Source organism: Boleophthalmus pectinirostris, unplaced genomic scaffold (genome assembly GCF_026225935.1).
Source record: "Boleophthalmus pectinirostris isolate CB_2022bp ecotype Guang Dong unplaced genomic scaffold, ASM2622593v1 HiC_scaffold_6, whole genome shotgun sequence".
In the NCBI taxonomy this organism is placed as follows: Eukaryota; Metazoa; Chordata; class Actinopteri; order Gobiiformes; family Gobiidae; genus Boleophthalmus; species Boleophthalmus pectinirostris.
The window spans coordinates 32,988,912-33,005,861 of NW_026571447.1; the positions used below are offsets into that span (position 1 = coordinate 32,988,912).

Below are 16,950 nucleotides of genomic sequence, written 5' to 3' on the forward strand. Positions count from 1 at the left end.
TTCATCCAAAAAAAAATTTCAAATCAAGTTTCCGTGCACATGAACATTTGCAAATATCACAGAAACTTACATGATACCAGAGTCCTGCACCACGATTTGACACTGGACTGTAACTTGGGCTTTAGAAGAAGTACAAAAAAAAACCACGGTTTTGTCATGTTGTCTGAGATCGCGATTTCTGGTCCAAAACAATAGATCATTTAGCCCTACTGGCGAGTTAACAGTTCTAGAAGCCATAGTTACAAAAAAGCAGTGCAAAAATGTCCGCAAAAGTTCTCCAGTTATTGATTATTTTGATTTGTTTTTTATTTAATTTGTACCAAGAGAGAAACAATAAACATACTACATACACATTGTAAACAACAGAAAAGCAAGTTTCTCGAAAAGTAGTGGGAAGAAGAAAAAACTTATATGAAGCCGCCCCTGTTCATGACATAGTTTTAGAAATTATGTGTTTTCTTATGTACATCAATCGTGGAACTTTACAAATATTTACATACAATAAATAGCAGTCGCTGTATCGGACCGTTGTGGTGAAGAGGAGCTGAGTCGAAAGGCGAAGCTCTCGATTTACCGGTCAGTCTTCGTTCCTACTCTCACCTATGGCCATGAGCTCTGGGTAGTGACCGAAAGGACGAGATCGCAGATACAAGCGCTCGAAATGAGTTTCCTTCGCAGGGTGGCTGGGCGCTCCCTTAGAGATAGGGTGAGGAGCTCAGTCACACGGGAGGAGCTCGGAGTAGAGCCTCTGCTCCTCCACGTCGAGAGGAGCAGTTGAGGTGGCTCGGGCATCTGTTCCGGATGCCTCCTGGGCGCCTCCCTCAGGAGGTGTTCCGGGCATGTCCCACCGGGAGGAGGCCCCGGGGAAGACCCAGGATATGCTGAGGGACTATGTCTCTGGGCTGGCCTGGGAACGCCTCGGGGTCCCCCCGGAGGAGCTGGAGGACATGTCTGGGGTGAAGGAAGTGTGGGAGTCCCTGCTTAGACTGCTGCCCCCGCGACCCGGCCCCGGATAAGCAGAAGAAAATGGATGGATGGACATTAAAATAAATTTCATACTATTTTCGTACAAACAAATAATAATGATAAAGAAGGCAGAGAAGTGTATCGTTTATAATCGTATCAAAATAAGCAAAATGAGAATGAGAAAAATGTAAAGATTTTTTTTGTTTTCGATTAGTTAAATAAAGCTCACGAGGCTAGCGGTTATGGGATGAAGTTAGAGCTGAGTTCTACGTATATTAGGAATAAGAATTGATTTACAGACAAAATAAAAAACACCAGGATCATGTAGAGCGGGTTAATACGAACATTTTAAGACCAAAATGAGGAGCCTGACAGCAGCAGTTAGAGAGAGAGGGGCCCCGATTTATCAAGAGAAAGTGAATTGGCGCTGGAGTCGATGGAGCCAGAAATACACCCATGCTCACTTCCTGTTTGGATTGCGGCGGCTAACGGGTTAACTACAATCATGCAGTCTTCTCTTGTCTTTTTTGTCTTATTTCATACAGTTCTGGGAGTCTACTTTTTAAATTTATCTGAGTAATCCTGTATTATTTTCAAACGTCAATATCTTTTTACTTTTTGCTTTTGCTTTTTCGCTTCTCTCCACACTCTCACGGACGCTCGCGTACTTCGCTGATACAGAACATCAAAAGCTTTCACTGATGCTCGACTCGATTACTAAAATAATTTAACAACTGCCCCGAGCTTTGATGAGCCAGAGCCTGCGCTGCGCTCGCTGCTGCAGGAAGTAATTAGCTGCAGGTCCAGATAGACGTTAGCTCATTACGGCGCTGGCTGCGAACAGAGCCTCATCTGATCGGTCGGGATCAAATGAACGTGGTGGAGCAGATGACACATTTAATTCAATTGTGAGAGGACACTGGTCTCACGTCTTTATCAAACGCCCACAAGAAAAGCGTTTCACTGTGCAGACAACAAAAAGACGACATGTTAAAAGGCCCGTGTTACGACGTTTGTGATGTTGTTTCCTGATCACGAACAAACCTAATCCGTGTATCAGTCGTTCATTTGTTTTTCAATGTAAAACCAAAAATAAGAAAATGAAAAAACTTCAGTGACTGCGATGCCGGAGTTTGCGCTACATACGGACTGAACCAGGACTGAATCAGGACTAAAACAGGACTAAACTGTTTTTCAGTCCTGGTCTGGTCCCGGTCTCGGTCCCGGTCTCAGTCTCGGTCTGGTCCTGGTCTGGTCCCAGTCTCAGTCCCAGTCTGGTACTGGTCTCAATCACAGTCTGGTCCTGGTTTGGTCCCGGTCTCAGTCCCGGTCTGGTCCCGGTCTCAGTCCCGGTCTGGTACTGGTCTCAATCACTGGTCTGGTCCTGGTCTCAGTCCTGATCCCGGTCTCAATCTTGCTCTCAGTTCTGGTCTGATCCCGGTCTCAGTCCCGGTCCTGGTCCCAGACTCAGTCCTTGTCTGATCCCGGTCTAAGTCCCGGTCTAAGTCCCGGTCTAAGTCCCGGTCTAAGTCCCGGTCTCAGTCCCGGTCTGGTCCCGGTCTCAGTCCCGGTCTCAGTCCCGGTCTCAGTCCCGGTCTCAGTCCCGGTCTGGTCCCGGTCTGGTCCCGGTCTCAGTCCCGGTCTCAGTCCCGGTCTCAGTCCCGGTCTCAGTCCGGTCTCAGTCCCGGTCTCAGTCCCGGTCTCGGTCTCAGTCCCGGTCTCAGTCCGGTCTCAGTCCCGGTCTCGTCCCGGTCTCAGTCCCGGTCTCAGTCCCGGTCTCAATCCCGGTCTCAGTCCTGGTCCTGTTCTCGGTCTCAATCCTGCTTTCAGTTTTGTTCTGATCCTGGTCTCAGTCCCGGTCCTGGTCCTCGACTCGGTCCTTGTCTGATCTTGGTCTAAGTCCTGGTCTCAGTCCCGGTCTGGTCCCGGACTTGGTTCAGTTCTGGTTCAGTCCGGCATTGCACTCACGGAAGTCACGTAAACAGGAAACGGCCGTTATCCAACATGTGTAAAAGAAACAAAACACAACTCTACGTCTGTTTTTGAGGCGGTAACAAGATTCTAACGCACAAAAGCTCAAAAGAATCAATTTCGTGTAATATAGAACCTTTAAAAGTGAAGTTATTTAAGTAAAGTTAAAATGATTTTCATTCAGAATAGACGGTCTTGTTTTGTATATTGGTGTATTCTTGTTCGGTCTGGTTTTGGGACAAGTTTGTGTTTCAGTGTATTTTTCTTCTACATTTAAAGTTAAAGATGCATTACGTAACTTTTCAGATGATGATGATATGATGATAAGTTTATTCAGATGTTTCCATAAATGATAAATTGTATTATTGTGCAGTAATCAACACATACATAAAGGCAGTTTGTTTGTTTTTTTACATCGCTCATCACAACTATAACCTCCAAAAATAGAATAAAAATGTTGAGATGTTCCAATTTTTTTTTTTTTTTTAATTTTTTTTTGATCACACTGGCAAATAATTTAAATAAGTATCTTGAAATACCATGAGTAATCCTAAGATCAAACCCACAGGCTGCGTCACATGGCCACTTCAGCGTCCAGTGCAGCTCAGGTTAAATCATAGGATATTTATATCTGCGTCTCCGCTCTGTTAACATACGACATAATCCCTATAAGTGCCAAGAGCTAAAGCTAACGCGCCCAGGTCAGGAGGGCAGTAGGCCCTTACGCAGCCCCGTGCATGTATAAAACATATGTGTGTGTCTGTAGTATGGGCGGTCAGACAGTTACCGCGTTGCCACCACACAGGACAAAGATGGCCGATCCCCCACCAAGAAGAAGGGGGGCAAGGACATGGACGAGCTCAAGAAGGAAGTCCCCATTGTGAGTACATTTCTTATTACTATCAAAAATAAATGTGTTTTTTGTTCTTGTTCAATTTTGGTTTCATTCATTAAACAAAGCACCTCAAATAACATAAAAATAACCATCTATAATGATTTAAAAAACAAAAAAGTGCAATAAGAAGTAGTTTTATTATAACCAAAAGTGGGGACTTGCAAGACCTGAGTCACTATTTTTAGGACTTGAGACTTGATTTGATAAAATGGACTAAAACTTGGGACTCGACTGGAGTTGAAGCCTGAGAAGACTTTTAAATCTGAATTTTTTCTGTTCTGACCGTAATGATTCACACTAAGATCTTGTCAAGACATTCAAAAAGGAAAAATTAACAAAATTAATTTCTACAACTCTGATATAAATACTCATATATAAATATACTATGATTTTTTAAAGTACAATTGAGCTTAAAAGTCATATAAATTGCAAAAACCTAACCTCTGTTTGGTACTTTGGTTTAAAGACTTGAAATGACTTGAAGCTTAAAGCAGACGACTTGAACTTGACTTGGACTTATTGGCCAGTGACTCGAAACTCGACTTGGACTTATATATTTTACGAGATACGTACTTTTTATTACTCTGTATTTTTTACTTTTATTTGGCCAAATTTCACTAACATGCAGCAGCAATATTCAGGACAAGTGGGGGATGGTTGTTAGTTGTGAACAGAGCTGGGGATTGGACTCGAGTCAGACTTGAGTCACTATTTTTAGGACTTGAGGCTTGACTTGATCAAATGGACTAAGACTCGGGACTCGACTTGGACTTGAATGTCAGTGACTCGGGACTTGACTCGGACTTGAGGCCTGTGACTTGAGAAAACTTGAGAAGCACTTTTAAATCTGAATTCTTTCTATTCTGACGGTAATGATTCACTCTAAGATCTTGTTAAGACATTTAAAAAGGGAAAAGTAACAAAATTTATTTCTAAAACTCTTATAGAAATACTCATATAAATATACAATGATTTTTTAAGTACAATGAACTTAAAATTCATATAAATTGCAAAAATCTAAGCTCTATTTGGTACTTTGGTTTAAAGACTTGAAATGACTTGAAGCTCAAAGCAGACGACTTGGACTTGACTTGGACTTATTGGCCAGTGACTCGAAACTCGACTTGGACATGTGTGTCTTTGACTTGGGACTTGACTCAGACTTGAGGTCAAAGACTTGAGACTTACTTGAGACTTGCAAAACGACGACTTGGTCCCACCTCTGATTATAACGATCCCAAAATAATTACACGTATAAATATTAGTTTTATATTTTTTAATTCTACGGACAATGTGGCTGGTTCTTTACACTAAATGTACTCATTTTCAGCTCGTGTTCGTAGTTGGACTTTCCACACTATAGTACTTAACATAAATAAAAACAAAAATACAGAAATAATTGTTCAGCTATAAAGAAAAAAATAAAAGTATCTGTACAATTACCCACGTTAAAATGCCACAAAAAACACACCTTCGAAACCTTCAAACCTTGATGTATGCGCTCCTGATCCATCAAGTTAAAATTGTAATGTCTTTTAATATTTTACTGTTTCTAATATCACAATAAAAAAACAAAAACACAAAAAAAACCCACTAATTTTTACACGTCATCACCGTAAGATTAGACATGACAGTACAACTTTGCATTTAATTCGGCTCATCAAAGTTGTAGTACATGTTTAGCTGATCATTAAACACAAACAAAAAGCACATTTATTATTATATTTATTAGTGTGATGGGATGGATCTGTCAGGTTTGTATTGCTAAGACAGATCTCAGCTCTTCCTGTTGATCCGGCATCACTGCACAAGGAAAACTCAGGTGAACCGCATGCTTAGACGGCATCGTGATCGGACTAACAAATATTTCATAATAGATTCAACAATTTGATCAACTTACAAATATAAACGCGCTCAAATATAACGTACTGACTGTTTGCGTGTCTTCTGTTTTGCAGACGGAGCATAAGATGTCCGTGGAAGAAGTGTGCAGGAAATACCAGACCGACATTGTCCAGGTGAGGTGACGCTGCAGTGAGGGCAGACGAACACTAGATGGCGCCAGAGTCATTTCAAACGGCGGTGAAACTCAGGGGTTTTTAAGCTCTGGTTTTTAACAGTTCAAATTCAATCTTTAAGCAGGGAAAGGTGATCAGACAGTCCCAGTTTTGAGCTCTGTGTCCCCTGTCCCCGCGGATTTATCCAAAACCACTGATTTGTCCCAGTTTTATACAAAAAAATGCCCCACGTGTCCATATTTTTGACCAATTTAACACCTGCCAACAGTAAAGAGAGGCATACATTGGCATTTGTTTTGGTAAAATAAAGAAAAAAATGATCAAAACTAAAGAACATGTGACTCTACTGACAGATGTCCTTCATGAATGAGCCAAATTACGTAACAATTTTCCTTAATTATTGACTCGATTCACAATTTCATTAGGCCCAACCACCAAAAACCAGGAGTGTCCCAGTTTTTTATTTTGAAAATCTGGTCTTCTATACTAGAAACTGATCTCAAGACAAAAAAAACTCCAAAACAAATCAAAGAATAGATTGAATTTTAGCACAAAATAATGGCAGCACAAATTATGGTCTTAAATTAGTTCTGATTTAGACCAGTATCTTTTTTTTCCAGTACTAATACTTCATCGGTATCTTCATTCAATACTAGTTTTAGCGATTATTGTCTTGGTATTGATACTTCTGACAACCTGTACAGAAAATGCAAAATTGTGGCTGTTTGCTGTAGGTGTTCCAGTCAGTGCTCTTGGAAAAAGGATCAAAACTTAAAACACAACTGGGAAATATCTAGTCAAAAGGCCTTTATTTAAATGACCAAAGCCAACATGTTTCGACCAAACTAGTCTTCATCAGGGCTCCGTTGTTTCTTTATTTACTTCTAACAACCTGTCTGAGGACTGGACTACAAAGTCGCACCTCAGTTTTATGCTTTAATACTATAATTTTCAAACACAAAAATCATCGAGGTACAATTTTACGACTATAATCTAGTGTCATCTAGAGAAAACGAACTAATGCTGGTGTCAGGATGAATGTGAGACTAAGCCTAGAAACTCGCGTGTCATTAGAAAACATTTTATAATTAGGATAAACATTAGAGACAAATACATTTTAAAATTTGTTTTCATCTATGTAACCGAAAACAAGAAAAATGTTGCACTTACAATGATCTATTATGGCTGAGTTTGTTATAAATCTAGCCTTATTTCCCATTTTAAATACGTGTCTCTTTTGATTCCAGGGCTTAACCAACTCGAGGGCCGCTGAGTTTCTGAAGAGAGACGGTCCCAACGCCCTGACCCCCCCTCCCACCACCCCCGAGTGGGTCAAGTTCTGTCGTCAGCTCTTTGGAGGTTTCTCCATCCTGCTGTGGACCGGAGCCATCCTCTGCTTCCTGGCCTACGCCATCCAGGCCGCCACCGAGGACGAGCCGGCCGGAGACAACGTGAGGCTCCGGTTTTACTTTTATGTCCTCATGGTTTTATTTTAGGTTCTGTTGCTACTCATACTACTGCGACTACTACCTACTACTGCTTCTACTGCTACTATGGCCTAGTACTTCAAATACTGATACATAATTCACAGAGTTTTTAGAGCTCTCAAAGACCTTTTACATAGGCTCCTACTACTACTACTACTACTACTACTACTACTACTACTACTACTACTACTACTACTACTACTACTACTACTACTACTACTACTACTACTACTACTACTACTACTACTACTACTACTACTACTACTACTACTACTACTACTACTACTACTACTACTACTACTACTACTACTACTACTACTACTACTACTACTACTACTACTACTACTACTACTACTACTACTACTACTACTACTACTACTACTACTACTACTACTACTACTACTACTACTACTACTACTACTACTACTACTACTACTACTACTACTACTACTACTACTACTACTACTACTACTACTACTACTACTACTACTACTACTACTACTACTACTACTACTACTACTACTACTACTACTACTACTACTACTACTACTACTACTACTACTACTACTACTACTACTACTACTACTACTACTACTACTACTACTACTACTACTACTACTACTACTACTACTACTACTACTACTACTACTACTACTACTACTACTACTATTACTACTACTACTACTACTACTACTACTACTACTACTACTACTACTACTACTACTACTACTACTACTACTACTACTACTACTACTACTACTACTACTACTACTACTACTACTACTACTACTACTACTACTACTACTACTACTACTACTACTACTACTACTACTACTACTACTACTACTACTACTACTACTACTACTACTACTACTACTACTACTACTACTACTACTACTACTACTACTACTACTACTACTACTACTACTACTACTACTACTACTACTACTACTACTACTACTACTACTACTACTACTACTACTACTACTACTACTACTACTACTACTACTACTACTACTACTACTACTACTACTACTACTACTACTACTACTACTACTACTACTACTACTACTACTACTACTACTACTACTACTACTACTACTACTACTACTACTACTACTACTACTACTACTACTACTACTACTACTACTACTACTACTACTACTACTACTACTACTACTACTACTACTACTACTACTACTACTACTACTACTACTACTACTACTACTACTACTACTACTACTACTACTACTACTACTACTACTACTACTACTACTACTACTACTACTACTACTACTACTCTTACTACTACTACTACTACTACTACTACTACTACTACTACTACTACTACTACTACTACTACTACTACTATTACTACTACTACTACTACTACTACTATTACTACTACTACTACTACTATTACTATACTACTACTACTACTACTACTACTACTACTACTATTGACTACTACTACTACTACTACTACTACTACTACAACTACTACTGTTACTACTACTAAAGCTACTGTTTCTCCTACCTCTACTACCACTAATACTACTACAAATATTAATACATAAAACAGCACAGAAAGCATTTTTAGGACACAAGAACTGCTACTCATTCATTCATGTTACTTGTAGTAGAACTACAACAACTACTAATACTACTACTGCTGTTTAACCCAAATGTCTTTTCCTGTGTGCAGTTGTACCTCGGTATCGTGCTGACGGCTGTAGTCATCATCACCGGTTGTTTCTCTTATTTCCAAGAAGCCAAAAGCTCCAAGATCATGGAGTCGTTTAAGAACATGGTGCCCCAGGTGAGAACAAAACAAAACAAAAAAAAAAAACAAAGAAAAAAACAGATAAATATTTGACTGAATATAGTTTAAAAAGGTGAAGTTAAAGCTTCTTTGGTAAAATCTGCCTTTAAATTGTCACGGTGTTGTGCCTAAAGTGGAACTAAGGTGGAAAATTCTGTCTGTTTCTATCAAAAAACTGTTGCATTATTCGATCCCTAGATGTTTTCAGATGAGACAACTTTAAGTCACACGGTAAATATGACAAACGTGTGGACAGAAGCAGATAAAAGTGAATTGTGCTTATACCAGTCCGCGCTTTCCATCTAAAAGTATGATATTATCAAATTGTAGAACATGAATACAACAAGTTTTACGTTTTGTTTATTCATTTTACTATATTTTCGAAAACAGACCATTGTACCTGAGCTGTTCTGTGCTGAGCTGAGTTCATTTTCCTGATGTCGTTTCCGTTCTTGTGTGCTGACAGCAAGCGTTGGTGATCCGTGAGGGAGAGAAAGTGCAGATTAACGCTGAGGAGGTGGTGGCTGGAGACCTGATCGAAGTGAAAGGAGGAGACAGGATCCCAGCCGACATCAGGGTGGTCTCTGCTCATGGATGCAAGGTACACAGACTGAGTATTTATTATTGTTTGCATATAGAAAGTTGGAATTTAGGCTCTATTTTTGCACATATCATGTAATTTCTAATAGTGTATTTGTATTTTCTTAATTATATTGAAGCATGTGGATTACATTTGAATCATTAAGACTAGCCTGTGAGATTCTAATCCTGAAAATTCTTACCAAATATACAAAAGATGGTAACTTTCTTTCTTTTTCATAAACATTTGGGTATCCTCCATGCACCACATTTTGGGAATCACTGGTCTAGAATAAGAAAAATATGAAAAAGCTGATAAAAGAGCAAATAAATCTAAAGAGTATCAGGTATTATTTAATTTTTGTACTATACTTGAACCATAACCAAGACATTTTACAGACATGTTTTAGTACATGTTCGACGGATTACAAAAATATGAACTGTTATTACGATAAAATAATCCAAAATTAAATTATAGGGGTTTTTTTGGAAATATTTCCCATCCCTATTTGCAAACATGGGATTCATTTTTCCGTTTCCACCTCCAGGTCGACAACTCCTCCCTCACCGGAGAGTCCGAGCCCCAGAACAGGTCACCCGACTGCACCCACGACAACCCACTGGAAACCCGGAATGTCGCTTTCTTTTCTACAAACTGTGTGGAAGGTACAATTTTAGATGAAGGACAAGAGTCTACAGAAGTCTGTGTCCCATAAATTTGCCATTTTAATCATTACATTTGTCTGGAAGCCTCTTTAACTGTAGTTATGTTTTAGTTGATACAAGAGAAGCTGAAATTTTATGCCAAGGTTTGTTTCATGTGGATAGGCCCAGTATTACAGAGATGTGCTTTTTGACAGTTAAAAGGCAAATTCAACCACAGAAATCTGATCTGCCCTCAAACTTAATTTTAACATGGGGGAAATGAATAATGTTATGGTGAAAGTGAACCCAGCCTACTCATCAGTTTCACCTTCCTGCTATTTCTGACATTCTGAGAAATTTTGCCAATTCAAAAGCTATAATCTTTAGTTTTAAATTGTTAATTGCTGTATCAACTGCTCTAATTTTTCATCACTCTGAAAACCATGGATTAAGCAAATTAGTCGTTGTGTATAAAGTAGTATAAAGAATCCCTTTATCATTCGTTCAGTCATTTTTCAATATAAAACCAAAAATAAGAAAACGAAAAAAACAACTGTTTTCTTCATTATTTGTCTCCAAAACCAAACGGATAACGATTAATTTTTTTCATTTTTCGATTTTGTTTTTAAATGAATTATGGAAAAACAGATAATGACCGTTTCCATTTTCGTGACTTAAACTGCGATGCCGGACTTCTGCGCCACATATGGACTGAACCAGGACTAAAACTGAACTAAACCAGGATTAAACCAGGACTCAACCGTTTTCAGTCCTGGTCTGGTTCCGGTCTGGTCCCGGACTTCGTTCAGTCCTGGTTCAATCCATATGCGGCGCAAAAGTTCAGCATCGCAGTTTAAGTCACAGAAACGGGAAACGGAAACGTTTGTTCCACTATTCATTTCAACACAAAATTTAAAAATTTAAAAATGAAACATTTTCTGTTTTTTCATTTTGGTTTTGGAGACAAATAATGAAGAAAATAGTTGTTTTTTCATTTAGTTATTTTTGTTTTTATTTTGAAAAACAAATGAGCGAATGATACATGGATTATAAAACGTACTATTAACTTAAACTTCTTCTTTCCCCCCAGGCACTGCTCGTGGTATTGTGATCTGCACCGGCGACCGCACGGTTATGGGGCGCATTGCCACGCTGACGTCGGGTTTGGAGACGGGCAAAACCCCCATCGCCAAGGAGATCGAGCACTTCATCCACATCATCACGGGCGTGGCAGTGTTCCTGGGAGTCACCTTCTTCATCCTGGCCATCATCCTGGGCTACACCTGGCTCGAGGCCGTCATCTTCCTCATCGGGATCATTGTGGCTAATGTGCCCGAGGGACTGCTGGCCACTGTCACTGTGAGTACAGCCGAGAGCCGACGACGAGGTACAGGACGTCTCTGTGACTGACAGTCGTCTGAGCTCTGAAAGAACCATGTTCTATCATCCAGTTTATTTCTATCGTACATAGAAGTGGGATGATTTAATATCAAGGACACAATACTCCAGGAGTCCAGGAGAGAAGAACAAGATGAGATTTAGACATAATTAAATCCAACGCATCTATTTATTTTTAGCATTTTAGGAAACACTTTACTTTAGGGATCACATATTATTGCTTGACTAATAGTAAAAGGCATAAAAAGTGCTTAACCAACTCTGTTACTTTTTTTTTTTTAATAATGTATTTATTAAACCTTTTGTTGTCTAAGGTCATATTTTACAAATAGTCAACAATTATACTGACTGCACTGTTAGTATTAGTATTATAAACAATAGATGCTTTTCTACTTCAATAGCAGAATGATCACTAACTAACATACAAACAGTTACCACTTCGACTAATATATGGGCTGCTTTTTATATCACTACATACTGTATGTTTTGTGTATTATTTTCAGTAATAGCATTAGTTTTGTGCTAAATTAATATAATATTAATATAATTATTGCAGTCTTTAGTTGTATGAGGTAATCTAACCTATATTGTTTGCAGACTGCTGACACATAAAAAACAATATATTATAATAATATAAATATATATGTAAAATATAAAAATTATTACTATGTTATTCTCCCGAGGGCTGATGATCTTGTGTTATTTGGTTGAGCTGCAAAATCGTTTCCTTTCCCAAACAGCACAGCAGTTTTCAAAACAGTGCACATAGTGAAATATAAAAATACCAGAGCAGGTTTTGATGAAGAAATTATAGTAAAAAAAACATAAACTAATGAGACAAAAAGACAAAAATGTTAGATTTATTTTTAGATTCATCATACTTTGTCTTCCAAATGCAACAGTTGACACAGTTTTTGATCTTCAGATTTTTATTGAACATGACACACACCAAAATCAAATTATTCAGATGAATTTGATTATTCTAGTGTGTTTTTTACTGGCTTTATAAATGTACACAGCAACAGTTCTTATCCAATAGTACAAGTGTCTGAGGTAAATGCTGTGCGCAGGTGTGTCTGACCCTGACGGCCAAGCGCATGGCCAAGAAGAACTGTCTGGTGAAGAACCTGGAGGCTGTGGAGACCCTGGGTTCCACTTCAACGATCTGCTCCGACAAGACAGGAACCCTGACCCAGAACCGCATGACTGTGGCTCACATGTGGTTTGACAACCAGATCCACGAGGCAGACACCACCGAGGATCAGTCTGGTGAGAAATACTACTACTACTGCTATTACTTATACTTCTACCACTGTACTACTACTATTACTACTACTGAAACCACCAGATCCACTAGGCAGACACCACAGAGGATCAGTCTGGTGAGAAATACTACTGATACTACTACTACTACTACTGCTACTGCAACTACTACTACTGCTACTGCTGCTGCTGCTACTACTACTACTGCTAATATTTATACTACTACTATTACTACTGCACAAGGCTGACACTACAGAGGATAGTCCAGAGAGGGCAGACGAGCTAAGCAGAGGAATACAAATACTACTATTGCTGCTAATATTACTACTACTACTTCTACTACTTCTGTTGCTCCTGCTTTACTATTGACGGTACTACAAATACTGCTAATACTAATAATACTACTTCTGCAACAATACTACTGTTCCTTGTTTACTGCTACTACTGCTTCTGCTACTCCTACTAATACGACTACTGCTTCCATTACTAATACTACTAAAACTACTGTCTAAAGTACTACTATTATGACTGTTGCTAATACTATGGCTACAATTACTACTACTATATCATTAGTAGTACAATTGCTGTTGCTATTACTACTACAACTACTACTACTAGAAATAATATAGTTTCTATTTGTTGGCATCTTTCTGAATATCCAAAGTCAACAACAACAACTACTACTACTACTACTACTGCTACTATTACTATTACTATTACCACTACCACTAATACCATTAATACTGCAAGTACTACTGCTAATAAAGAAAGTTTTGTTTATACTGCATGAAGAGTATTCAAATTAGTTTGTGTTTTCAGTACATTGAGACAGTTTTTAACAGTAGGACACACTGAAAAAACAGGACTGGACAGAAACTAATACTGTTCTTCTTCCAGGTGCTTCGTTCGATAAGTCGTCGATCACATGGCAGGCGTTGTCGCGCGTGGCCGGTCTGTGTAACCGCGCTCAGTTTAAGGCGGGACAGGACTCCATCGCCATCCTGAAGAGGGACGTGGCAGGAGACGCCTCCGAGTCGGCCCTGCTCAAATGCATCGAGCTCTCGTGTGGATCAGTCAGACAGATGAGAGACAGGAACAAGAAAGTGGCCGAGATCCCGTTCAACTCCACCAACAAATACCAGGTGAGAACTCCCATCGCTGCAAAAATCACTGATGATAATTTTGCTTAAAAATAAATAAATAAATAATCATAAATGATTGAAACAGCAAATAATTTCAAACTTCATGCAGGCTTAATTGAGGTGACTTTTAACATCAGTGAAGGTCTTATTATCTTTAAAAACAACTATTCCATCAGTTAGGTAATCCCTGACCAAACCTGGCTAAAGATTTGGTACCTGACATTAAACACCAAATGCTCTCTCCTCTCCTCCCTTTAGCTCTCAGTGCACGAGACAGAAGACCCCAATGATAACCGCTACCTGCTGGTGATGAAGGGGGCTCCGGAGAGGATCCTGGAACGCTGCTCCACCATCATGATCCAGGGCAAAGAGCAGCCCATGGATGAGGAGTTGAAGGACTCTTTCCAGAACGCGTACATGGAGCTGGGAGGACTGGGAGAGAGAGTGTTGGGTAAGAACATGTCTAATGGACAGAAGGGCTAAAGATGAATGAGGATATAGTTGAATTCACAGTCTGAATAGTTCAAATCAGAAAATCCTAAAGGCTGCACTGATTTTAATAACATGATTTCAACTACCATATTTTTCAGACTATAAATCTCTCTGGACTATAAGTTGCACTTTTGGGGAAAATTTATTTTATAAAATCAGAGACCAGGAACAGACATTTCATGTTGAAAGGCAAGTTCTAGTAATAACAATAGAACAGAGAACAACAGACTGTTAACGTCAAATATGAACAGTTCTTCAGATAATCTATAACATAAACAACAGAACAAGTTTACCAAACTCTACATCTCACTCCAAATCACTAAATAAATTAAATTCTTCATCTTTGGTGTCACTTCTGAGCAACTCCATGACCTCTAGAGGTAAACAGAGCGCCGCTTCCTCTTCTGTGTAGGTGTTGTCAGACTCAGCATCAGTTCCAGTTAGAATTAGTCTGGCCTTTCTGAATCCCGACAGGATGGTTTCAGTTGTCATTGAAGTCACTTAAATTTTAATTTTCAGTGGTGCAGAAGTAATGTTGCGATCGACTGACATGATACAGACAGGACAGAGGCTCTTTCTGTAGGAGACATGCGCAGTAGAGCCAAGTGACAGTGGTACAGGAGGAACAGGAGCAGCAGATACTAGAGCCTCTCCACGCTTCAGTGTGAACATTTTAATATACAAGTTGCACCAGAGTATAAGTCACAGGAAACACCCAAGCCACAAAAAAAAGTGTGAATTATAGTCCAAAAAATATAGTAGTTTGTATAAACCAAAAGCAAGGGAATTAGTTAGCGATAATTTCATATAATGAAGTCAGATGTACAGTGTGATTATTATTATTACATTTCTCTTCACTTCATTTCAGGTTTCTGCCATCTGCTGCTGCCTGAGGACCAGTATCCAAAGGGCTTTGCCTTCGACACAGATGATGTGAACTTCCAGACAGAGAACCTTTGCTTCGTGGGTCTCATGTCCATGATCGACCCCCCCAGAGCCGCGGTGCCCGACGCTGTGGGCAAGTGCAGATCCGCTGGTATCAAGGTAATGTTCATGTTTTTTGTAATATTAATGTTTTAATGTAAAAAATAAAGATAATCATAGGTCATAGATAAGTACTTTTTATTATTTTGTATTTTTAAAGTTTATATGGTGAAAATTCACTAACATGCAGCAGCAATATTCAGGGTTTTTCTTAAAGTGGGAGTATGGCTGTCAGCTGTGAATACTGAAGAGTCTCTGAATATCCCATATACAGTATTTCTTTGATGCATTGTTGATTTCTTTCCCCTCACAGGTTATCATGGTGACTGGAGACCACCCGATCACAGCTAAGGCCATTGCCAAAGGTGTGGGCATCATCTCCGAAGGAAACGAGACCGTGGAAGACATCGCACTTCGTCTAAATATTCCCGTCAGCCAAGTCAACCCCAGGTAAAGATGTCCACATAAACCAGTACTGACAGTCATGTCTTTGTAGGTCAAAATACAATTGTCAGAACTAAGAAATAATAATCAGGGCAATTTTAAGCAGTAATGGAACATAATGAAGTAAAAGTAGTGTATTTAAGTGCTGTACTTAAGTAAAAAATGCAGGTATCTCTACTTTACTTTACTGTACTGTCCATTTTAAAGTGGATACTGTTTACTTTTTACATTTGAAGGCAGGTATCTGTACGTTCTTTTCCACTACATTTTTTGATCAGGATTGAAAAGTAAAAGTATTTTTTATGACACTTTGAGATGTACTGAAAAGGCTGAGGGTTATTTTTAAGACATTTGTAGTTTGGGGAAACAAAAAACACAAATAAAAGCAGCTAGGACAAAAATATATAAATTAAATTGTTTCTGTTTTACAAAATTCATCTCAAATCTTCATCATATTCACAAGATTTAAAGCCTTATAAGACCTCAAAATTGGTGCTGAATACTTATACTTGTACTTTAATACTTTTTCTTGAGGAGATTTTTCATGTGATACTTATACTTGAGTATTTTTTGCACCAGTATTTGTACTTTTACTTAACTAACAACACTGAGTACTTCTTCCACTACTGATTTTAAGGCAATGTAATCTCTACTGAAAAACTGTAGATTCTATTAATAAAATCTAATTTGGTAACACTTCAGTTTAGGGATAACACATTAATAACTAAGTGCTAATTGGTTTTCTAATTAGCAGTTACTTAGTTATTAGTTGATATTAATTAAACACTGATTAATGCTTATTAAGATTTCAGTGTGTGCACAAAAACATCTGTTGTAATCTCCA

At 38.7% G+C, this 16,950-nt stretch overlaps 1 protein-coding gene across 3 annotated transcripts in view; it reads left to right on the forward strand.

Annotated features, from left to right (window-relative positions):
- The window catches only part of atp1a3b (ATPase Na+/K+ transporting subunit alpha 3b), a 50,752-nt gene that overhangs the window by 23,158 nt on the left and 10,644 nt on the right, over nucleotides 1-16,950 (forward strand). The window contains exons 3-14 of one of the 3 annotated variants that reach the window (XM_020940589.2): nucleotides 3,704-3,817; nucleotides 5,791-5,850; nucleotides 7,098-7,301; nucleotides 9,043-9,156; nucleotides 9,626-9,760; nucleotides 10,287-10,404; nucleotides 11,474-11,742; nucleotides 12,852-13,050; nucleotides 13,942-14,186; nucleotides 14,445-14,637; nucleotides 15,547-15,722; nucleotides 15,976-16,112. In XM_020940589.2, the coding sequence (XP_020796248.1) occupies nucleotides 3,704-3,817; nucleotides 5,791-5,850; nucleotides 7,098-7,301; nucleotides 9,043-9,156; nucleotides 9,626-9,760; nucleotides 10,287-10,404; nucleotides 11,474-11,742; nucleotides 12,852-13,050; nucleotides 13,942-14,186; nucleotides 14,445-14,637; nucleotides 15,547-15,722; nucleotides 15,976-16,112 (1,964 nt within the window). Of the gene's footprint in view, nucleotides 1-3,703; nucleotides 3,818-5,790; nucleotides 5,851-7,097; nucleotides 7,302-9,042; nucleotides 9,157-9,625; nucleotides 9,761-10,286; nucleotides 10,405-11,473; nucleotides 11,743-12,851; nucleotides 13,051-13,116; nucleotides 13,164-13,941; nucleotides 14,187-14,444; nucleotides 14,638-15,546; nucleotides 15,723-15,975; nucleotides 16,113-16,950 lie in introns of those variants that run through there. The other 2 variants (XM_055164282.1, XM_055164283.1) reach the window with 2 other exon arrangements.